General features: G+C 38.7%; 1 protein-coding gene across 3 annotated transcripts in view; it reads left to right on the forward strand.

Annotated features, from left to right (window-relative positions):
• abr (ABR activator of RhoGEF and GTPase) overlaps nucleotides 1-21885 on the forward strand; it is a 453886-nt gene that overhangs the window by 245285 nt on the left and 186716 nt on the right. For all 3 annotated transcript variants that reach the window (XM_079816090.1, XM_079816091.1, XM_079816092.1), the window contains 2 exons: nucleotides 11033-11140; nucleotides 17655-17715. In XM_079816090.1, the coding sequence (XP_079672216.1) occupies nucleotides 11033-11140; nucleotides 17655-17715 (169 nt within the window). The remainder of the gene's footprint in view (nucleotides 1-11032; nucleotides 11141-17654; nucleotides 17716-21885) is intronic.

Genomic DNA, 21885 nt, shown 5'->3' on the forward strand with positions numbered 1-21885 from the left:
CAATTTAGTTCAACCAATTACCAAGCAATGCTTCAATTTGTTCAGTCTATGGTGTAAAAGGTCACATTAGCAATTAAAGAAAAAACACTTAAGCAAAACATGGTCAGGTCAAAGTGTCATCAATTTTACTGGTAGTCCACTGTATGAAGAATTGTTGTGTATATTATGTCACAGTTTACTTTATTTTGCTATCCTCACTTACATAAATATACTATAGTGTCCTGCACCCACAGGTAAAAAATTATATCTGGTGTCTGAATAATTTTTGGTTTGACTGTATTTGCTCCACCTCTGAAAATGTGTGCAGTGTAATTTTTACTTGATCGCTTGGTTTATTCTACCTTTTATGCCCTATTTGAGAATGTACAGCATTTTGTATTGAGCTATCTTTATATGGGTTTATACTGTATGTGGGCTCATATCGAGAAGACAGAATATATCTTGCAGTATTTTGCTAGACAGTATAAATACATCTGATAAGAATCATCTTTCTCTGAGACGAAGAGCAGAAGGATAGAGGAGCATCTGTTGAGACTTAAATAAACAGTTTAGCCGAGAGGAAATGCCTAAGTACTGCCAAACGAAAATACAAGGCACTATTCAGGCTTGTGTGTGAAAACGAAGAAACAGTTGCTCCACGTGTCTGTGATGGCCATAAATGCTGTCTAGGTAGATAGTTGAGATAGATGAGTGTGTGTGGAGGATGTGTGTGCTGTGTGTCTCATTAACGAACTCTAGATGGAGTGCAGCTCTGCATCTCTCTTTATGTTGTTGTGTCATCTGAATGAATATTATAGCTCAGACTCAGAGGGTAGGTCGCATTAACTCATGTGGTGAGTTCAGACTGCGTCACACTGCTGTCTTGATGTTCTTATGCAACAAACATTTAATTGCAATTAAACATTATATTCAGTTAAATGTTGTTTATGGATGTTATGCTATTTTTTTTGCGCTTTAGTAAATTTATGGGCTTTTTCTGTGCTGTGTTATGGGGAAATCTAGATTTACAATACACTACAGTTCAAAAATTCAAAAATCAAAGTCAGTATGATTTTTTGTTGTTGTTGTTGAATTAATTATTTTATACTGACCAAAACTGCATTTATTTGATAAAAAATACAGTAAAAACACAGTGCCCCTGCCCCTGCCCCTGCCCCTTTGAAAGTGAAAGTGAAAGTGCCCTCTTCGATCGCGCCGCGGTGCCCCCGTGAACGCGAAGCATACGAACGCAGAATCCTCCCCGGAACGCGATTCATAACGGCACCCCCTCCGGAACGTGATTCATACCGTCAACACCCCGTTCATACCATTCGTTCCATGTATTCCCTGTCAGAAAATGAATGGATAGTTCTGTATATAAATGAATATATAAATAAAATACAGTTCTGTATATAAATGTGTGTATATATATATATATATATATATATATATATATATATATATATATATATATATATATATATATATATATATAAAAATTAAAACTACAACCCCCCCCCCCAAAAAATGTGTTATATATACATATATATACAGAACTGTATTTTATTTATATATATATATATATATACATATACATATATAAATATATCAATATATATATAAGATTAACTAATTTAATGTTGTTTTATTTGTTTCATTATTTATTTAGTTGGATTTTAGTTGCACTTGGTCAGAACGGTTTCAAAAGTAGTTATCTGCATGATGCCTGTTGCCTTTGGGCTCAGTTATGTTGAATTTAAGATTATACAACAGTTTCAGGTTATGTTTTAGTGTTGGTAACATGTCCCACATTGTCCCACACAAACTTAGTAATCGTCCCACATTTGGTTTGTTTGATGGTGGTCACCTACTGTGAATATTTAACCGCAAAAGACCGTTTAAATAAGAATCCTGCTGCAACATAAAATGTCATAAACATAAGATTTCTTTGGCCTGTTTTGGACAGATTATGAAGTGTTTACTGTAAAAGAGCCTAGTATCTCATCAATAAAGCTTTTGCTCGCAAAATTCTGCTCAGATGCTATATGTTTTGTGGACATAGGCTACTTGGTGTAGCCATTAAAACGCATTTTGTTTCATGTTGATGTTTAAATATTATAGCCTAATTTTATTTTTTTATTTAATATAGGTTGATTTATGAAAAGTGACAAAATCACATGATTCAGAAAATGTTTGCCATTGAAATGACTGGGAAAAAAGTGTCCCAATCAACCTGAATTCACCCTACACTCTTTGAAATCATAATTGCATTGCATTATGTTGTTTTAAATCCCAAATATTTTACTTATAACATTCATAATTACCAATTTTTCAGTTATTTCTATTTACTGAATACATAATTGTGTTCATTGTCACAATATTACTGTTTTTTTAGCATGAGACTTCTTTCAAAAACATAAAAAATAGAAGTCAAATCTTTCAATAATTTAAAATATAAAAGGCCTTTGTAATGTGCCTTTGTTAACTACATTCTAAATAAACTAAAACAAAATATACAGGTGTTGTCATTTAATTCGAATATCGTCAAAAAGTTGATTTATTTCACTAATTCCATTCAAAAAGTGAAACTTGTATATTATATTCATTCATTACACACAGACTGATTCAAATGTTTATTTCTTTTTAATGTTGATGATTATAACTGACAACTAAGGAAAATCCCCAATTCAGTATCTCAGAAAATTTGAATATTGTGAAAAGGTTGAATATTGAAGACACCTGGTGCCACACTCTAATCAGCTAATTAACTCAAAACACCTGCAAAGGCCTTTAAATGGTCTCTCAGTCTAGTTCTGTAGGCTACACAATCATAGGGAAGACTGCTGACTTGACAGTTGTCCAAAAGACGACCATTGACACCTTGCACAAGGAGGGCAAGACAAAGAAGGTCATTGCAAAAGAGGCTGGCTGTTCACAGAGCTCTGTGTCCAAGCACATTAATAGAGAGGCGAAGGGAAGGAAAAGATGTGGTAGAAAAAAGTGTACAAGCAATAGGGATAACCGCACCCTGGAGAGGATTGTGAAACCAAACCCATTCAAAAATGTGGGGTAGATTCACAAAGAGTGGACTGCAGCTGGAGTCAGTGCTTCAAGAACCACTACGCACAGACGTATGCAAGACATGGGTTTCAGCTGTCACATTCCTTGTGTCAAGCCACTCTTGAACAACAGACAGCATCAGAAGCGTCTCGCCTGGGCTAAAGACAAAAAGGACTGGAGTTATGTGGTCCAAAGTTATGTTCTCTGATGAAAGTAAATTTTGCATTTCCTTTGGAAATCAGGGTCCCAGAGTCTGGAGGAAGAGAGGAGAGGCACACAATCCACGTTGCTTGAGGTCCAGTGTAAAGTTTCCACAGTCAGTGATGGTTTGGGGTGCCATGTCATCTGCTGGTGTTGGTCTACTGTGTTTTCTGAGGTCCAAGGTCAACGCAGCCGTATACCAGGAAGTTTTAGAGCACTTCATGCTTCCAGCTGCTGACCAACTTTATGGAGATGCAGATTTCATTTTCCAACAGGACTTGGCACCTGCACACAGTGCCAAAACAACCAGTACCTGGTTTAAGGACCATGGTATCCCTGTTCTTAATTGGCAAGCAAACTCGCCTGACCTTAACCCCATAGAAAATCTATGGGGTATTGTGAAGAGGAAGATGCGATATGCCAGACCCAACAATGCAGAAGAGCTGAAGGCCACAATCAGAGCAACCTAGGCTCTCATAACACCTGAGCAGTGCCACAGACTGATTGACTCCATGCCACGCCGCATTGCTGCAGTACTTCAGGCAAAAGGAGCCCCAACTAAGTATTGAGTGCTGTACATGCTCATACTTTTCATGTTCATACTTTTCAGTTGGCCAAGATTTCTAAAAATCCTTTCTTTGTATTGGCCTTAAGTAATATTCTAATTTTCTGAGATACTGAATTTGGGATTTTCCTTAGTTGTCAGTTATAATCATCAAAATGAAAAGAAATAAACATTTGAAATATATCAGTCTGTGTGTAATGAATGAATATAATATACAAGTTTCACTTTTTGAATGGAATTAGTGAAATAAATCAACTTTTTGATGATATTCTAATTATATAACCAGTACCTGTATATATTTTGTCCTGTTCTCTCAGTCACATACCTGACTCAAAGGCTCATTCATGCAGGTCATTATGCGGCTCATTATGGGTTCCTTTGTCTCCAGGTATAAATCACAGCATTATTCATGATCATTCACACCCCTTTGCATACGCACTTTGCAAAGAAAAAGTGTCTTACAAAATGTAAATCAATATATTGTTTTATGTGAATAAGTAGGCACAATGATTCTCACATCAGTTTGAAGCAAAAACTCTAGGCAACATCACCCATTAGTCAAAATTTTGTTTTTTCAAAAACCATGCATAAACTCAAAAATACAAGCATGTACATACATGTTGCTCACATATTATGGTAGCCCAGTTTGTGCTGAAACAGTGTAATTGCCATTAATGTGTTTATAAGCAACTGAAAAAAGTACAAATGTCAGAGCATGTCAACTTCTAAAGGGCCCCAAAACAGCTCAGACTTCTAGGGGTTAATGTGTTTATAAGCACCTGAAAAAAACACAAATGTCAGAGAATGTCAAAACTTCTAAAGAGCCCCAAAAAAGCTCAGACTTCATAGGGTTAACGCACAAAATAAAATAGTGTAAAAAAAAAAAGTAAACAATTATCAAGGTTTTCTATCAACCGTTTATCATTAAATGAATGCAATAAATAATTGGTCAATTATATTAATTAGAACCAATATTGTGAAACTGCTTGTACACTCATTTACAGCTCAAATAAAAAGCACATTATAACTACAATATTTACAATGCTGTTTAATTTTAAAACAAAAACGAAAATACAGAACACTGTGTAAATGTATTTAGTTATCTTGTGCTGTTAAGTTCATTGTTCCACTCTGAATGGATTTTGTTTGCCCCTACCCAGCATGCATTACGGCTCATCATTATTACAGGCTACACTTCATTTATCTCCTGAACCAAACACCAGATGGCAGGAGGTTATGACACACAATTTTTCGGAATTTTCTCCACACACAAATACACACACACACACACACACCTCATGTCGATGTTTTATGGGGACTTTCCATAGACATAATGATTTTTATTCGGTACAAACTGTATATTCGATCACTCTACATTCTGAAAACATTCTGCATTTTCAAAAAAAAAAAATGTTTTGTATGATTTATAACAGTGCATTCAGGTTGAAGTCCCAACCGGGATAGAAAAAAAACATGTACACTCACACACACACACATGCACGCATGTGTGATTAGTAAAACATTGTGACAGTAGCCGCGTTTCCATTACAGATTTGCGAACTTTTGCAATATTTTCTAAAAGTCGATATAAAAAAATATTGCGAAATGACAGCGTTTTCATTAACTGATGTTATGCGACTAAACAATTTTTTCCCTCTCGTGATAAATCATTCCAAAAATCATGCTACGTATGTTGTTAGGTTTATGTCCCAGCCACCGCACGCCATTATTTTTAATGGTAAGAGACGTGTGTGTTATCCAAGCACTGATGGCAAGGAAAGCACCTTATACTTGAGCGGCACATATGAGGTGTTATGATAAATTGTGGAATTTTATATTATATTGTTTTTTTACGAATTTAATAAAGAACTCGTCTTCTGTCCAAACATACCATAATGCCGTTATACCGTAAAGAATGAACGACTTTTACATACGCCAGGTTATTGTGACGCATTGCCTCATACAGAGATGAGCGTAAAGGTTTTTTTACCACTTCATTATTTTGGCTCGGAATTTCGTTTTTTGGAAATATAAACTCAATTTAGAAATGCTTTTGAAATGAAAAACTTTGCGTTTAATAAACAAAATATATTTTTGGAGAAATGAAGACAGCGTTTGGAGTGGAGTGCAAAATAATCTGTTCACTGAGTCCACGGCCTTTGCTGTTATCATGAGTGTACACAAATAAAAGAGAGAGTTTACAGTTTATAATTATGTCTTGCACTTATCTGTAGTATGGCTAAAAATGACGGAGTATTGTGAGTTTCCGCTGGAATAAGGAAAAAAATCCATCAAAAGGCGCCAACGACTTCGTCGGACAGAGGGTTATAGAAAACGCAGCCTATTTAGTTTCATATAGTTAGGCTATGTCTAAATATTATAATCTTTTAATTTCATATGTTGATTATGAAAAGTGTGCAGCATGAGTAAGGCTACATAATCAGATGTGCATATGTCTGGAGACATGGATTTTGAGCACAATTGAATTGTGTTTTATAGAAAGTCTTTCTTTAAAATTAATTTCGTTTTGTATAAATTGTATTTTAATTTTGATCAATGTTTAATCAACTATTTAACTGTATATTTAATAAATAAGAAGCAAACCAAGATCGTCTGGAATGGATTGACGTGAGTAACTGGCCTGTTTCCTAGTCTTTGAGCAAGGCTGAAACTATAGCGTCTTTCTGGTTTATTACATTTCTTGAATATATGTCTTAATTACAGTAGGCCTATAGATAGTTATGATATTTGTGGTTGCACCGGGGTCCGTCATTATAAAGTTACGCCACTTTCCTTATTAGGAGAAAATATATGTTGTTTTAACGACATAAGATCTCGTACATACTTGAGTGGGAAAAAAATGATATGTAGGCCCTATGTGAGAGCAATGCATGACCGTACCAGGTGACCTGTAAATGCGGAAAAACTGTTTCCATTGCAGTTTTGCGATATATGGGAGTTTTTGCGAAATTGACGCGTTTCCATTGGGCGTATTTTCGCGGCTAGTGGTTCAGTTAGCAGATGGTGTAATTACAGGCTCCCTGTTGATCTGGAAACTCAATGAAGAGGAAAAGAAGCATGAAAGACTAAGGATAAAAGAGACAAGAGGAAAAAAGTTCAGTTTTTGACAGAAGGAAAGGTTTAAGATGAGCAAATTCAGATGGAGGCAGAGTGAGATTGGAGGCAGAGTTTCTCTCTATTAGTCACCCTTCTCTCTTTCTTTCTCTGTTACTCACTCTCTCTGGCCTTCTCTTCCCACAAATGCTTCTCTCTTCACAACAAATATTTTTCTTTTTGCGTCTTGGTGACGTGTATGCGCGTATCAGTGCCTGTTTGTGGATACACTTGGTGAAAAGTCAGAGTGCTTGATGCAGGGTTGCTAGGCGACGGTGGCACGTCCATGTGATGTGTTGTGTTCCAGACTTCTCCCGAGCAGTGGGAGGGAGGAGCATGCTGGGATGGAGATTGAGAACACAGGCTCTCATCATGCAGTTCTCACCTCAGGGCACAAATATACAGCAATCCATAACTTTACAGAAGTCAGGAATCGCAACAGAGAAGATGAATCATAAAAGACAATGGGCAGAAGAAAGAGAGAGCAGAGCAGAGTGAGTGAGCGAGTGAGCGAGTGAGCGAGTGAGCGAGTGAGCGAGTGAGCGAGTGAGCGAGTGAGCGAGGGAGCGAGTGAGCGAGGGAGCGAGTGAGCGAGGGAGCGAGGGAGCGAGGGAGCGAGGGAGCGAGGGAGCGAGGGAGCGAGGGAGCGTTTGTGCATGAGTAGATAAATAGATATACAGAAAGATGGTAACGCTTATAATACTGTTATCAGCTCACAGACACCTGGTTTTAAAACGGTAAAATCACAAAATGTTAACATAAAAACATTTGTCTGTTTGAGCATCATGTCCAACCCAACTCTGCAATGTTGGCTCAACCAATGGTGTGAGTTTGAGGTGGGACTATCTGTTTGTTAATCCAAGGCAGATGGGCTAGTGTTTGGCAAAATATGGGAACGGTGTGAGGCAGGCGGTACGAGTGTTAATTAGTGTCACCTGCGTGCCGCACTGGCTTCGAGTTCTCACAGAGGAGCTCCGGATTGATAAAGGAGGAGTGATGACAGTGAAGGACCAAAGAGGACCAGGCCTGGACTTTAGTTTCCACTTTACTTTCGTTTTGTGTTTGTTTATTTTTTAGATTAAATTGTATTAACCCTCATTTGTGCTTTGGGGTCAATATGACCCCAATCGACTTTTCTTTAGTTAAAAATAATGTTTGCCTATATCTCAGTGGAATGAAATCTTGTGACTTTTTCTAAGTTATCTAACTATACACACACAAAAAAACTGGGCTTGATTCGGTTGTTCTAAAGGGATGTAAAAAAAAAAGTCACACTCATGACCTTTGGGGTCAATATGACCCCACATTGAAATGAATGGAAAAATCGAAAAAAATTTGTTTTTTATTTTTCTTTTGTCAAAAAAAATCTATAAATCCAGAATAAATCTGAAAATGTCCATACCACAATGAAGTCCTGGTACTAGAGCACAAACGTAATGTGGAACGAACATGATCACTTGCACACACACATGCTCGCGCACACAAACACACACACAGGTGTGACTCCAATTGAAAGCATTTTTTTTAGAAATTGACAAATAAAATCAATAATTCCAGCATAAATCTGAAAATTTCCACACAGAAATGAAGGCCTGGTACTAGAGCAAAAATGCAATGTAGAAAAGACATGCTCACTCAAACACACACACCCGCACGCACACATACACACAAACAGGTATGACTGCCACAGCCAAATAAAATCAGCCATAAATGCAGAACTAAGATAAAAGGGGTGAGACCTAATGCACACACACGGGCACACACATACACACATGCGCGCACACGCACACACACACACACACACACAGCACACACACACTCGCACGCACACACACACACACACACACACACACACACACACACACACACACACACAGAGAGAGAGGTGTGACTGTCACAAATAGCATCTGTATGGAATTTGTCAAAGGAAATCAGAAATCAGCAAATGAAATCATTTGTCAAATGAAATCAGCTATCAAATGTAGAACACGTGAGTGAATCAGTGAGACCTAATGCATGCACACACACACACACACACACACACACACACACACACACACACACACACACACACACGCAGAGAGAGCAAGGGAGAGATGAAAGGCAACTAACCTGTTCAACTTTGAGAAAGTTTACACTGAGATCTAAGAGCTGCAACTTTGTTTTGAAAATAAATAAATTGTTCCCACACGAAAGGTATACAAGAGGGTCTTTGGTGTCCTGCACACAGTTCTGTGGCAGTATGGCAAAGAAATACACTCTCCTGGAGACTTTGAATTACTTGCTTGATTCAAGAGAAACTTTAGGTGTTTCTTATGTGGCGATTTATGTGGTATTTTGTAAAAACAGACATTTCAAAACGCATCAAAATCTACCAAAATTCTACTATTTGAAAGAATATTTATTTTTAATGTCTTGTATAATGTGTATACATGTATAAATTCACAAAATGTATCACAAAAGTTATGATATGAGCAGTTGGCCACATCCAGTAAAATGAATGGATCCCTATGGCCCTCTGCTGGGTCTCTATGGACAAAACAATTTCTTTCTTAAATTGTAATTCCTTCAGGTTTGTCTTTGACCAACAGATGGCAGAATTGTACAGCTAACACCTAGATCAATATCCAGAAACAAATTATATTTAATTTAGATCATCATTTAAGTATTTTTTTCATAAAAAATTAATATTTCACACGCAAGCTAATGGTATAGTTGAGGAATTGTGTGGTAAATAGGTACAAAAGTACTTTGTATATCCAAAAACACAGCATTACTGTATAGATGAGAAGTAAACAAAAAAAATAATATATTATATGTATTATTAAAAATGTACATTTTTTTTACAATCATTCTTTAAATTTTGGGGTCATATTGACCCCAAATGCACTGAGTGTAAACAGGAAACTAAGGACATATGAGGGTTAAACATTTGCCCACCTCCTTCTTCCCTGAATCTTTAACCGTATTACACAGTCATTTTTTGCGTACTTTTGTTTGATGATGCTAGTGTTGCAGATGTGACACACTTTGAGTTTTAATATCAGGCCCCAGGATGGTTGTACTTCACTCTGTGTGAGCATCATAACAGTTCTTCATCATAACATGTTCCTATGACTGATATTAGAGCAAACAATTGGAAGTAATGTGATGAAGGTCACTTTAAACTTCTCGTCTCAGTGTTTCACTCTCCAGAGCCCTCAGTAGAAGCTCTTTTGTCTGTATCTCATGTCTTTTCCTGGGGTTGAACAAACTTTGATGAATGTTCTAAGAGGTCTAGAGATTAAATGAATGTTTCAGCATTGCCATTTTTTCCACTCTCTTTCATTCCTCTGTCTTCAGTGTCTAGTTCTTCCATTCGGTTTAACTTTTGTCTTCTCTTCCTCCTCTCCATCACTTTTCTCTCTCTATGGCTTTTCACACTTGAAATAGTTAACCTTGGGTCATTCTAAACCCAGTGTTAATGGAATGCTAGGAATCTTGCTTGATGTTTCACACTGCTCATAGTTTACCCGGGGTTAACAATTAATCCTGGGTAATCATAAATTGACTTTTCACATTTGCATATTTGCTGTCATTGTAATTGATTGGACACATGCTGCATGTGATATGGTTGCATAAAGGCTCTAGCATTGTGCATCCTCATATTATATGTTGCTGACTGTACTATCAAGTTTATACTGATTGGACTTGTTGCACTATAAAGGTAAGAATTAAATGGTTTCTTCACTCTAATTTATGCATTTGCCATTGCCGTTTGAAATGGTCCCCCTCTAACGCTGAAACACGCTGTTTCCGTGACTGTCCAAAGCATGTGAATATGAGGCATGCTATTGGTTGTCGGTTGCTTAGCATCTAGCTATAACAGTGTCGTTTCACATTGCACACGTTTGGCACCACAATGCAGAGTTAACAGCGCAAAAGCGGTGCTAACCTTGTTCCGGAGCAGGGTTTCATAACTGTGTAAAAAGCAGTGCTAACCCGGCATTCCTTTACCCAGGGTTAAAAGCGGTGTTTGGAATGACAATAAGCCGGGGTTAAGCTCAGTGTGAAAAGCCCTTCTGTGTGTGTTTGTACTGCATTTGACACCTGTTTCCTCTGCTTATTTCTCAGGCCAGTCAGCTTGGAGTGTATAAAGCTTTTGTGAACAACTATAAAGTCGCAGTGGAGACGGCAGAGAAATGCAGCCAAGCCAACAGCCAATTTCAGAAGATCTCTGAGGTGAGGTCATCTACCACTGACCACCTAGCACTGGTGTTGTCACAATACTGGAATTTCCAACTTCTATGCGATAACTTAAAAATATCGATATTCGATACCACGGGGAAAACTGCCAGCCATATATATATACCACCATACAGATAATTTGCTATTAGCTCATTTTTTTAATAATTTGGGTAATTTTGTTGCAATAGCTTACACACAGAATAGGAAGGCTTTTTTTGAATCATTGAACAAAAACAAAAAAAAGAAAAAGAAAAAAATTTGAATAAAGTGACAAATGAAATAAACATTTTTAAGTTTTTCAGGCTGGTCTAACGTAGAATTCAGGTAAGAAATACTACATAAATTAAAGTAATCAAATGTAAAATAACACTGGATAGTCTTCATTTTAAAAATGAAATACAGATTAATGTTTACAATTAAAGTTACAAAAGTTTTTCAGTCAATAGCAGCAAGTGATTTTCTCTTTTTCTTTTGTTCTTTGATTAACATAACAGACAGCAGAAGGTTTATTAGGCTGCTGTCTTTTTAAGAGCTTATGTACGATTTAGGGCTGCAACAATTAATCAATAAAATCGATAATAATCGATAATAACATCAACAACAAATGTCATTATCGTTTAGTTTCGTCTGCGCACAGAAGACTTCCGCCAGTTGCGTCAAATTAAAGCACTGAATAACACATTTCTAGGGACAAAATTGTAATCATTTCATTCAGGCCCACCCAGGAATGCCAAATATGTTATAATTTCACTTGGGTCCATCCAAGGACACTAAGTAAGGTAGTGATTGGTACTCACGTCACCACTGACGTTGTGATTTTTGGATCACACATCACTTAAGGTGTGGTTATGAGTACATCAGATGACCACCTTCCCCTTCTCTTAGTTTGGGAGTTCCCCCTCTCATTAGTCAAGGCCTTTTACCTTGGCTATATGAGAACACTCCACACTGGAGGCTGTTCAATCATTTTAGATTGAATGTAAAGTGGGGAGAGTTGGTCAGCTGATTTATCTGAAAGATTGGTGAGATGTCTAACTTGTAGAGCCTTTTCTGTATTATCAGCACAAGTAAGACACAATTGTAATAAAATAGATTTTATTAACAAAAGATAAACAAGAATAACTAACACAACTATTAAATGAATACAATGAATTATAAAGGAATAAAGTGCATAAGATGCATAAAATACATGTGATTAAGTTGAGTGTGGCTATGGAAGAGTTGAGTATGAAGAACCTTATTATGCATCAAACAAATAAGCGAAAGATTATTTGTTATTAACAAGCATCAGTTATGTTACCTCTAATGTAAATTAGAAAATCATATACTGATAATATACAACAATGCCATGGTTTCTGGAAAGAGGTTTGGTTAAGTGATATTTACGTTCCACGTGGTTGAGTAAGCAGTCCGATGGCGGTGATTCCTCCACTGGTTGTGCTGGGTGACAATGCAGTGGGAAAGGAGCTGGAATCCGTTTTAACAGTCTTGAACACGAAGATCTGTGGGATGCTGATCTCCTGGAGCACCAAAGGGTCCTAAAATCTGGAACACGCAGATAAGGCCCTGAAGTAGGTGCAGAAGGTCCTTAATCTGGAACACGCAGACGAAGGAACCTTGAGGTGAAGGTTTTGCTCTCCTGAGCTTAACCTTGTTGCGAATGTCTCTGTGTGTCTTCTGACTCTGTGGGTCAGACACTCAGGACTTGGTTAATCCGCTTTGGTCTCTCTGGCATGGAGACTCGGGACGTGCTGTAGTCATCTCGCTGGACTAAAACTCTGAATATAGTGTTTGTTAATGTCTCTTTTCTCGTGGTCGTATCTGTTGCTGCCTCACAATCTGTAGACTCAGATCCTCAGATCTTTTGTTGTCTCTCTGGATTAACCAGTGGCTCGGAATGTTACGGTGTATCTGAAATGTCTCATCCTTGCCGGACTCAGACTCAGAACTTGGTGAACTGTTTGTCTCTCTCGTGGGGAGACTCAGAACTTGGTTGCTCTGTCACAAGTCTCATCCTCGCAGGACTCAGACTCAGAACAAGGTGTGTTTGTTGAAAGGGTACCTTTATCCTTTTCCGAATAGGAGGAGATTGCAATTTGGCGCTTCTCCCTTCCAGTGTTGCGATTGGCTGCTGGTATGAGAGGGGGCCCACAGTGTGGCCCACCCTGACCCTTCTTTCCCCTGTGGAACTCATTTGCATACTTTACACAGTTAGAAGTCTTTAAAGGTCCCATGGCATGGCATTTTTCTATTATTTTATAATGTTTCCTGAGGTGTACTTATATTGTTAGTATGATTTTTACATTAAAAAATGTCATAATTTAGAAATAAAAGGCATTTTTTCTATACTGTTATTACCCCTCTGGCTGAATGCCCTGTTTCAAGGGGCGTGTCTGCTGTGAGACTTCAGTGAAAACGTCCACTGTTGTGATTGGCTGACATCTTTGCATTTGAAATGAGTGTTAGATTATGTTGCGGAGGGGGCGTGGTTTAGCGAGGCACTGCAGGCACTGCATGCATGAGAGAGACTGACTGGGCACTCGTGAACCAGGGAGAGCTGGAGGAAGTTTTATTGTACCGAGTTGTTGAGAGCGCTGTGCTGTTAGCGCAAGCTTATTTGTAGCTGAGAGTTCTGAATAAACAGTCCCAGTCACGTCGATTCTGTCTTCCACCTTATTCTACGAACTTTTCTAACACATGTAATGTACCATTACAGCCGTTGAGATGAACGAATAGTCAAAGTGTGGATTATAGCATTATTTTATGATCTATTCCTATCACATGAAAGGCTTGAGCATTGAGTACACAGACAGTCTGTTGATCGTGTCAATGCAGTGATCTCCTCATTGCAGCGCGTTTTCTCTCACAAAATGCTTTCACCACAACTAACAGTAAACACGACATCGATATGAATACAGTAAGAGCTTTGTGCAGCATAACAGCGTCATTCATTATAACGGCAGTTTGGGCAAGTGAGTGTGCAGATACACTCGCGACGTGTGATTGACAGCTCCGGACATTATAAAGAGTGTTCTTTGATCGCTCTCTGTAGTTTAATTACTTAAATAACGGATTTGTTTCATGCTACTAACAGAAATTGTTTTAGTCACTGGCTTGATTCACTGATGCACTACGATTAGGGCATCAAGACGGCGATCATTAAACGATCTAGAAAGAAAGTCTGTGTGAACTTGAATGATTAGCTACACATCAGAAATCACTGATCACAGATCAGGCATTAATGAACACAGTTACTCACTGTGTGTCGCGGTGCTGTCGAATCCAGATCGTAAAGTCTGTTTGTAAAGCCTGTGCTGACATAAACTAAACTAACCATTTTCTCTGAGTGCTCTGGGCGGGCAAAGCAGAGGAAGGGGAGGTAACCTTTCCTGGTATGACGTCATAACAGGAAAATTCCAGATCAGCTCGTCTGGGGTGTCATTTTCTCAAAGGCAGAGAAAGACACCCATAACTCGGTTTACACCCATCAAAATTTCTAGCCACTTGGGGACCATATACAGGCTAGGGGAACTCATATTAATGTTAAAAAAACCTCGTAAAATGAAATTTTCATGCCATGGGACCTTTATTGCGACTTTTGCTGCTGCATGGTTTTGTGTATGGATTTGTTTGTTGTCAGTTAAAATCCATTTTTTCAGTGATGCAATTTATAAAATGAGACAAACCGCAGGAAATCGTTCCACAAACGTTAGTTCGTCTGTCCATGTAATTTTCAACCGATTTATGAATAAGAACAGAAAATTACCGCTCCACTTCACATCGCCCAATGGAATTTGAACTTGCTTTGCCAGATCACGATTGGTTGGTGTATATACATGCCAAACGGGCGTTGGTGAATTGTGTAATACTTTAAAATATATAGATTTGTAATTAAATCAACACATTAGCTCTGATTATGGATGAAAAAAAAATATTGGTTTACTTTTTTCCCGTAAGGCCACAGACTCTCTGAAAGGACCCCCCTTGCACGTGCCTGCTCACTGACAGAAGGCTGCTTTCAAAAGCTCGTGCCTCGCTTTGTGAAAAGTGCTCGCGCATGCTGCTGTGCGTGTAAAAATGCTTTTATGACACAAAATTAATGTAAACGCAGTCAGTAATGTTTAATGGAATTAAACAGACAGCACAAACCATATCTTATATTTTAAAAGAGATCTGTGCATTAGTGTGAATGAAGATCTCCCGCTGTCTATGATGTCATCATTAATAATCAAGCAACAGTAAAGGTGAGAAAGAGAAAAATCACTCACTGTTCATATACTCTTAAATACTGAAAGCACTCTTTATTCATTGCTTGTAATATGTTTTTTTATTCCTCTTTATTATTTGCTAGCTTTTGTTTTGAAGCTCTGTTAGTTTATATATTTAAAATTCTTAACATGCAATTGTTTTAATACAATTTTTGTTAAATTATTTTTAAAAAGTACTTATAATTACATATATAATAATAAAAAAGATTTTAAGTTTTATTAATAAAATTAATTAATAAGAAAAAAGTTCGGAATCGGATCGTGAGGTGCCTAAAGATTCTCACCATTACAATACAATGATTTATTGCTAATCTTTGTTGAATAATACAGAAGATAAACTGCATATTATAATATTGGTTAAAAAAAATAGTTCCAAAATAGTTCAGCCCTAGTCTACATGTAATTCAAGTATTTTATGAGAGTAGTAACTGTGAAGAAATAACAGCGTGTAATTGCTTAGTGTTTAAAAAAAAAAGTAATTAGAAAAAGTATTATCTTTATTATTATCTTCATTGTTAATGTAGAGATTTAAACTGTCCTTTTGCTTTATAACTCATGTAATGGATAGCATAGATATAGATTTATTCACTATAATATATGTTTTCATTGCATTCAGTTTGTTTGAAGGACGTCATTGGGCAGGATGTGGAATAGTGTTTTGTCAATTTAAAAAAAGAAAAAGATAACTGGGCTTTTTATCTGATTAATCAAAGAAATAATCTGCCAACTGATCGATTAGCAAAGTAGAAAGTATTCATTAGTTGCAGCTAGTGCTGGGCGGTATGACCAAAAATGTATATCACGGTATTTTTCTAAATTATATCGGTTTCACGGTATATGACGGTATTTTTTACCCTATGCATGACAGGGTGTTAATCACATTTTCTACTGATGGAGAGAGGAAATACTGCAGGAGATTGACTAGAATGCCCTGTTTTACTGTCATGACGAGTGAATATTGTAGAAAAATTCCACACTAGAGTTAATAGGTCTACAGGTTAACAAAATGATGCTGTGGAGAGACAACAACCAATAAAACACAGACCTGCAACACGTTTAGAATCATACTTACAGACACCTGAATATTAAAAGTTGAGTTGAGGGCACCTTAAGCATTTTAAAAATCTAACCCTCTATAACAACAAACTGCCAAAACGAAGAGAAATGAGGATATTAGCAATACATTTAACAGGACTCTCGGAACGAATGACACACATCAGTTTAACACAGAAAGAATAAAGCAGTTACTTTTTGGCCCATTCTTCTTTGAATTGTCAGTTTATTTATTAACTTACATCGTCTTTTGAATAATCCATCGTGTCAGCGCGTTCGTGATCAGACATAGGTTATCAGTGTAATCAGTGCATACATTTCATTTTAATAAGACGTGATGAAATATGCGCGCATACACACTTCTGGTTCATGTCTAGAGCACTAGAGTTTTTGAAATATGTCCATACAAATTTTAAACGCACTCGCTCCGGTCTATATCAGTGCTATATGATCCATGTGGTGAGCGTTGTTAAACTCATCGCAGCGCTCCGTGCAGAAACCGCGCTCTCTCGCGCGCCGCGTGTAGTTTGAATTCTCAACAATAATCAAGGGCTGAATCCGACATCGCTCCCATAACCTCAAATATAGCATTATTTGGAGGGCACAGCGCTTTGTAGTGGTGTCCGAAACCTTAGTGGACGTTATTGAGTGCACTCATTCTATCCCATTGCACCGCAATAACGTGTGTACAGCCGATGTACACACAACGGTTGTCTGACTTCACCCACGTTTTCATTCACTCCTTCAAATAAAGTGATAACGTAGGGAATAGTGAATGAGAGTATAGGATACAGCCATAGGCTGTGCTGTAATGCGATCTCAACTGTGCTCTGACTGCTCTTACTACAGTGCATCAATGGAATGGGTCCCCTCTCAAACAATGACGCTCTGCGCCGCGTTCCGAACGTTGTTTAAGCGACATATACCGGTATTGCGGTATCATCAAAATTCATATCATAAAGAAAATTAATACCGGTATTCGGTATGAACCGGTATACCGCCCAGCACTAGTTGCAGCCCTAACACATATCCAATATACTGTTACACAACATGCGTTTTCACTCAACATGTTTTTTTCATTCCAAAACTCACTGTATTTAACTGAATACTAAGACAGGCATTTTGCTCTGTATATGTGTGTACATGTTTTGGTGTGTATTTATATGAGGCATCTTATCTGTTGACAGAATCTGAAAGTTAAAGGTCCTAAAGAATCCAAGGACTGCACCGCAACCGCCACCATGGAGGGTAAGACGCTATCTATTGATCTACTGATCTGTAGTGTTTCCACTAGGATTTTTTTCAGGGGCGGTGTTAGACCTCCCGAAACTACTAGTGTCGCGGAGCGGGAGTGTTACGGATACGTGGTGTTGTCATAGACAATAAATAAATAAATTTGGTAAATAAATATGAACAACATTTATTTATACATCACACAACTATTTAAAATACAAAAGAGGTTGGCTTTGCTTGAGTTGTTTCTCTGGATTTTGTTGCTTTTAAGAAGAAAAAACAAAACAAATTTTTGCCTGTTTAGGTTCGTCATCTTTCTCCATTCCTCTTCGACATTTTTACAGCTAAAGTTACTACATGGAGCTTGCAAATCCGTTTTTAAAATATATATATATTTCAGGGCTCATTGCTAAGGATTTTTTTTAGGGGTTAAAATTTTTACTTGTCCTGCCAAAATTTTCACAAAAAAACTGATAAATAAAATAAAAAAGGCCTAGTATTGTTTTTGAGCCATGCAACCTTAATAAATTAGGTTATGAACCTAAAAAGTATTATCCTAACTCATATAATTGTTTTATATTGTTAAAGACAGTCAGTAATAAAATAAGTACAAATAATCAAATTACGAGCAAAAGCACAAATAAATTCAGCAGAACAAACATATACAAGTGAAATAAACAGTTATTTTCAGGTAGGTCTAAACTAGATTGTCAGGTACAAAAATAGTAATCTAATGTAAAATATTGATGCATAGTCTGCATAAAATGATATGTCACTGCATATAAATATAGATTAACCCTTATTAAAAGTTATTCAGTCAAGAGCAGTGAGTGATTTTTTTTGTCTTTTCTTACCACAATATTTAAATAGCCAATGGCGATGTTTTCTGGCTCATTCCACGGCGGTCCAGGGATTTTGAAGGGAAACCGCCTCCGGTTCGTTCACTCTCATCCTCCCCTCAGCGCCCCCATGAGGCACAGCGGGATGAACCTTTGCCCATGGACTGCCCAGCCAGCAGACATCTTTTCTGGGTGTGGATCTGAACTCTGGCGTGATGCGGGCATGGTTGTCTCCTACACGTGTACAGTCACTACAAGATTGTCTGAGCCATTTCAAGACAGGCCGTCTGGTCCACGTTGGTCTTTGCCTCAGACTGATGGACCTTATGGCAGCAGCGTCCCCTGTGGTTGAGTTGGGCCTGCTCCACACGAGACCATTTCAATGGTGGATGAAGAGTCTAGGTGTCTCTAGGTGTCAGAGCAGTCCACATTCCTAGCCGCTTGAACCTCGGAGCAGACTTGCTCTCGAGGCAGGGCTTGGATCCCGGGGCTGGAGGTTGCATCCTTAGATGGTGGACCTCATATGGCAAAGGTTTGGTCGAGCAGATGTAGACGTATTTGCATCGAGCACAACTACACACTGCCCACTCTGGTTTTCCCTGTCACCACCGTCCCCTCTGGCGATAGATGTTCTGTCCCACACATGTCTCTTTGCCTTTCCACTGATTTGCCTGCTGCCAGCGGACCCAGTTAGTTGCCCTATTGGTTCGATACTGGAGTTTTTACAGAGTACATTTTCGACAGGGGCGGCCCCAGCCACTCTGAAAGTTTATGTGGCAGCTATCTCTGCCGAGCATGTACAGATGGAGGATGCTTCTGTTGGACTTCACCACCTGGTTTCTCGTTTTCTGCAAGGGACAAGGCTTAGGCCTTTCCGCCTTGCACAGAATAGTGGACCTGCAGGCCCTGTCTATTAGTCCCTCTTGTATGGACTGGTTAGAGTCGTGCTGCGATCAAGGCCAAGTTATATTCTTAAGGTCGCTTCGACCCCTTTTTGTTCCCAGCAGGTAGTTTTGGAGGCTTTTCCCCCTCCTGGCACAGAGGTTGGGAGCGACGAGTGGTCCCCTGGTCTTTGCCGGTGCCGGTCTTTGCCTGGTGCCTACAGCCCAGTGGCGTAGATCAGAGCAGTTATTTGTGTGCTTTGGCGGTAAAAACAGAGGAGCTGCCGTCACCAAGTAGAGAATGTCTCATTGGGTGGTTGAGGCTTTTTCAACGGCCTATGAGGCGCGTGGGCTCACTTCGCCTATAGGGGTACACGCTCATTCGTCCGGAGGAATGGCATCTTATCAGGCTCTCTTTAAGGGCTCTTCATTGGAGGATATTTGTGTTGCGGCAGGATGGTCCTCTCCAAACACTTTTGTCAAGTTCTACGGTCTGGACATAAAGACGGCTCCTGGCTCCCAGTTTTTATCTGATTGAGCGGACGCTTTCCACGGTTGCTAGCTACTCTCAGGTATGTGAAGGCGTTATGGTATTTCGTTCCCATGGCGGCGGTTTGCAGTATTGAGTGAACCTATGAAAGGGAACATCTTGGCTACGTATGTAACCTTGGTTCCCTGAGTAGGGGCCGAGACACTGCGATCCCGGCCATTCACTCAGTAGCTTCCTTCGCCGTTAAAATCTGATGATATGACACCTAGTGTGTGCATATAAGCATACATGATGTATTCCTAAGGCGGCGCTAAGCGTCACTAGATTTAGATAGTGCGAGATTTTGGGGAACAACCTCCTTCCCTCAGTTAGAGCATTGAAGATTGGTCGAGGCTGAGTCTTCCAACATGACAATGACCCGAAGCACACAGCCAGGATAACCAAGGAGTGGCTCTGTAAGAAGCATATCAAGGTTCTGGCGGGGCCTAGCCAGTCTCCAGACCTAAACCCAATAGAGAATCTTTGGAGGGAGCTCAAACTCTGTGTTTCTCAGCGACAGGCCAGAAACCTGACTGATCTAGAGAAGATCTGTGTGGAGGAGTGGGCCGAAATCCCTCCTGCAGTGTGTGCAAACTTGGTGAAAAACTACAGGAAACGTTTGATCTCTGTAATTGCAAACAAAGGCTACTGTACCAAATATTAACATTGATTTTCTCAGGTGTTCAAATACTTATTTGCAGCTGTATCATACAAATAAATAGTTAAAAAATCATACATTGTGATTTCTGGATTTTTTTTTTATATTATGTCTCTCACAGGGGACATGCACCTACGATGACAATTTCAGACCCCTCCATGATTTCTAAGTGGGAGAACTTGCAAAATAGCAGGGTGTTCAAATACTTATTTTCCTCACTGTATATATATATATATATATATATATATATATATATATATATATATATATATATATATATATATATATATATATATATATATATATATATATATATATATATATATATATATATATATATATATATATATATATATATATATATATATATATATATAGGAACACCATACTAATACTGTGTTTGACCCACTTTCGCCTTCAGAACTGCCTTAATTCTACGTGGCATTGATTCAACAAGGTGCTGAAAACATTCTTTAGAAATGTTGGCCCATATTGATAGGATAGCATCTTGCAGTTGATGGAGATTTGTGGGATGCACATCCAGGGCACGAAGCTCCGGTTCCACCACATCCCAAAGATGCTCTATTGGGTTGAGATCTGGTGACTGTGGGGGCCATTTTAGTACAGTGAACTCATTGTCATGTTCAAGAAACCAATTTTAAATGATTCGAGCTTTGTGACATGGTACATTATCCTGCTGGAAGTAGCCATCAGAGGATGGGTACATGGTGGTCATAAAGGGATGGACATGGTCAGAAACAATGCTTAGGTAGGCCGTGGCATTTAAACGATGCCCAATTGGCACTAAGGGGCCTAAAGTGTGCCAAGAAAACATCCCCCACATCATTACACTACCACCACCAGCCTGCACAGTGGTAACAAGGCATGATGGATCCATGTTCTCATTCTGTTTACGCCAAATTCTGACTCTACTATCTGAATGTCTCAACAGAAATCGAGACTCATCAGACCAGGCAACATTTTTCCAGTCTTCAACTGTGCAATTTTGGTGAGCTCGTGCAAATTGTAGCCTCTTTTTCCTATTTGTAGTGGAGATGAGTGGGACCCGGTGGGGTCTTCTACTGTTGTAGCCCATCCGCCTCAAGGTTGTGCGTGTTGTGGCTTCACAAATGCTTTGCTGCATACCTCGGTTGTAACGAGTGGTTATTTCAGTCAAAGTTGCTCTTCGATCAGCTTGAATCAGTCGGCCCATTCTCCTCTGACCTCTAGCATCAACAAGGCATTTTCGCCCACAGGACTGCCGCATACTGGATGTTT

The sequence above is a fragment of the Gobio gobio genome, assembly GCF_949357685.1.
Source record: "Gobio gobio genome assembly, chromosome: 4".
NCBI lineage: Eukaryota > Metazoa > Chordata > Actinopteri > Cypriniformes > Gobionidae > Gobio > Gobio gobio.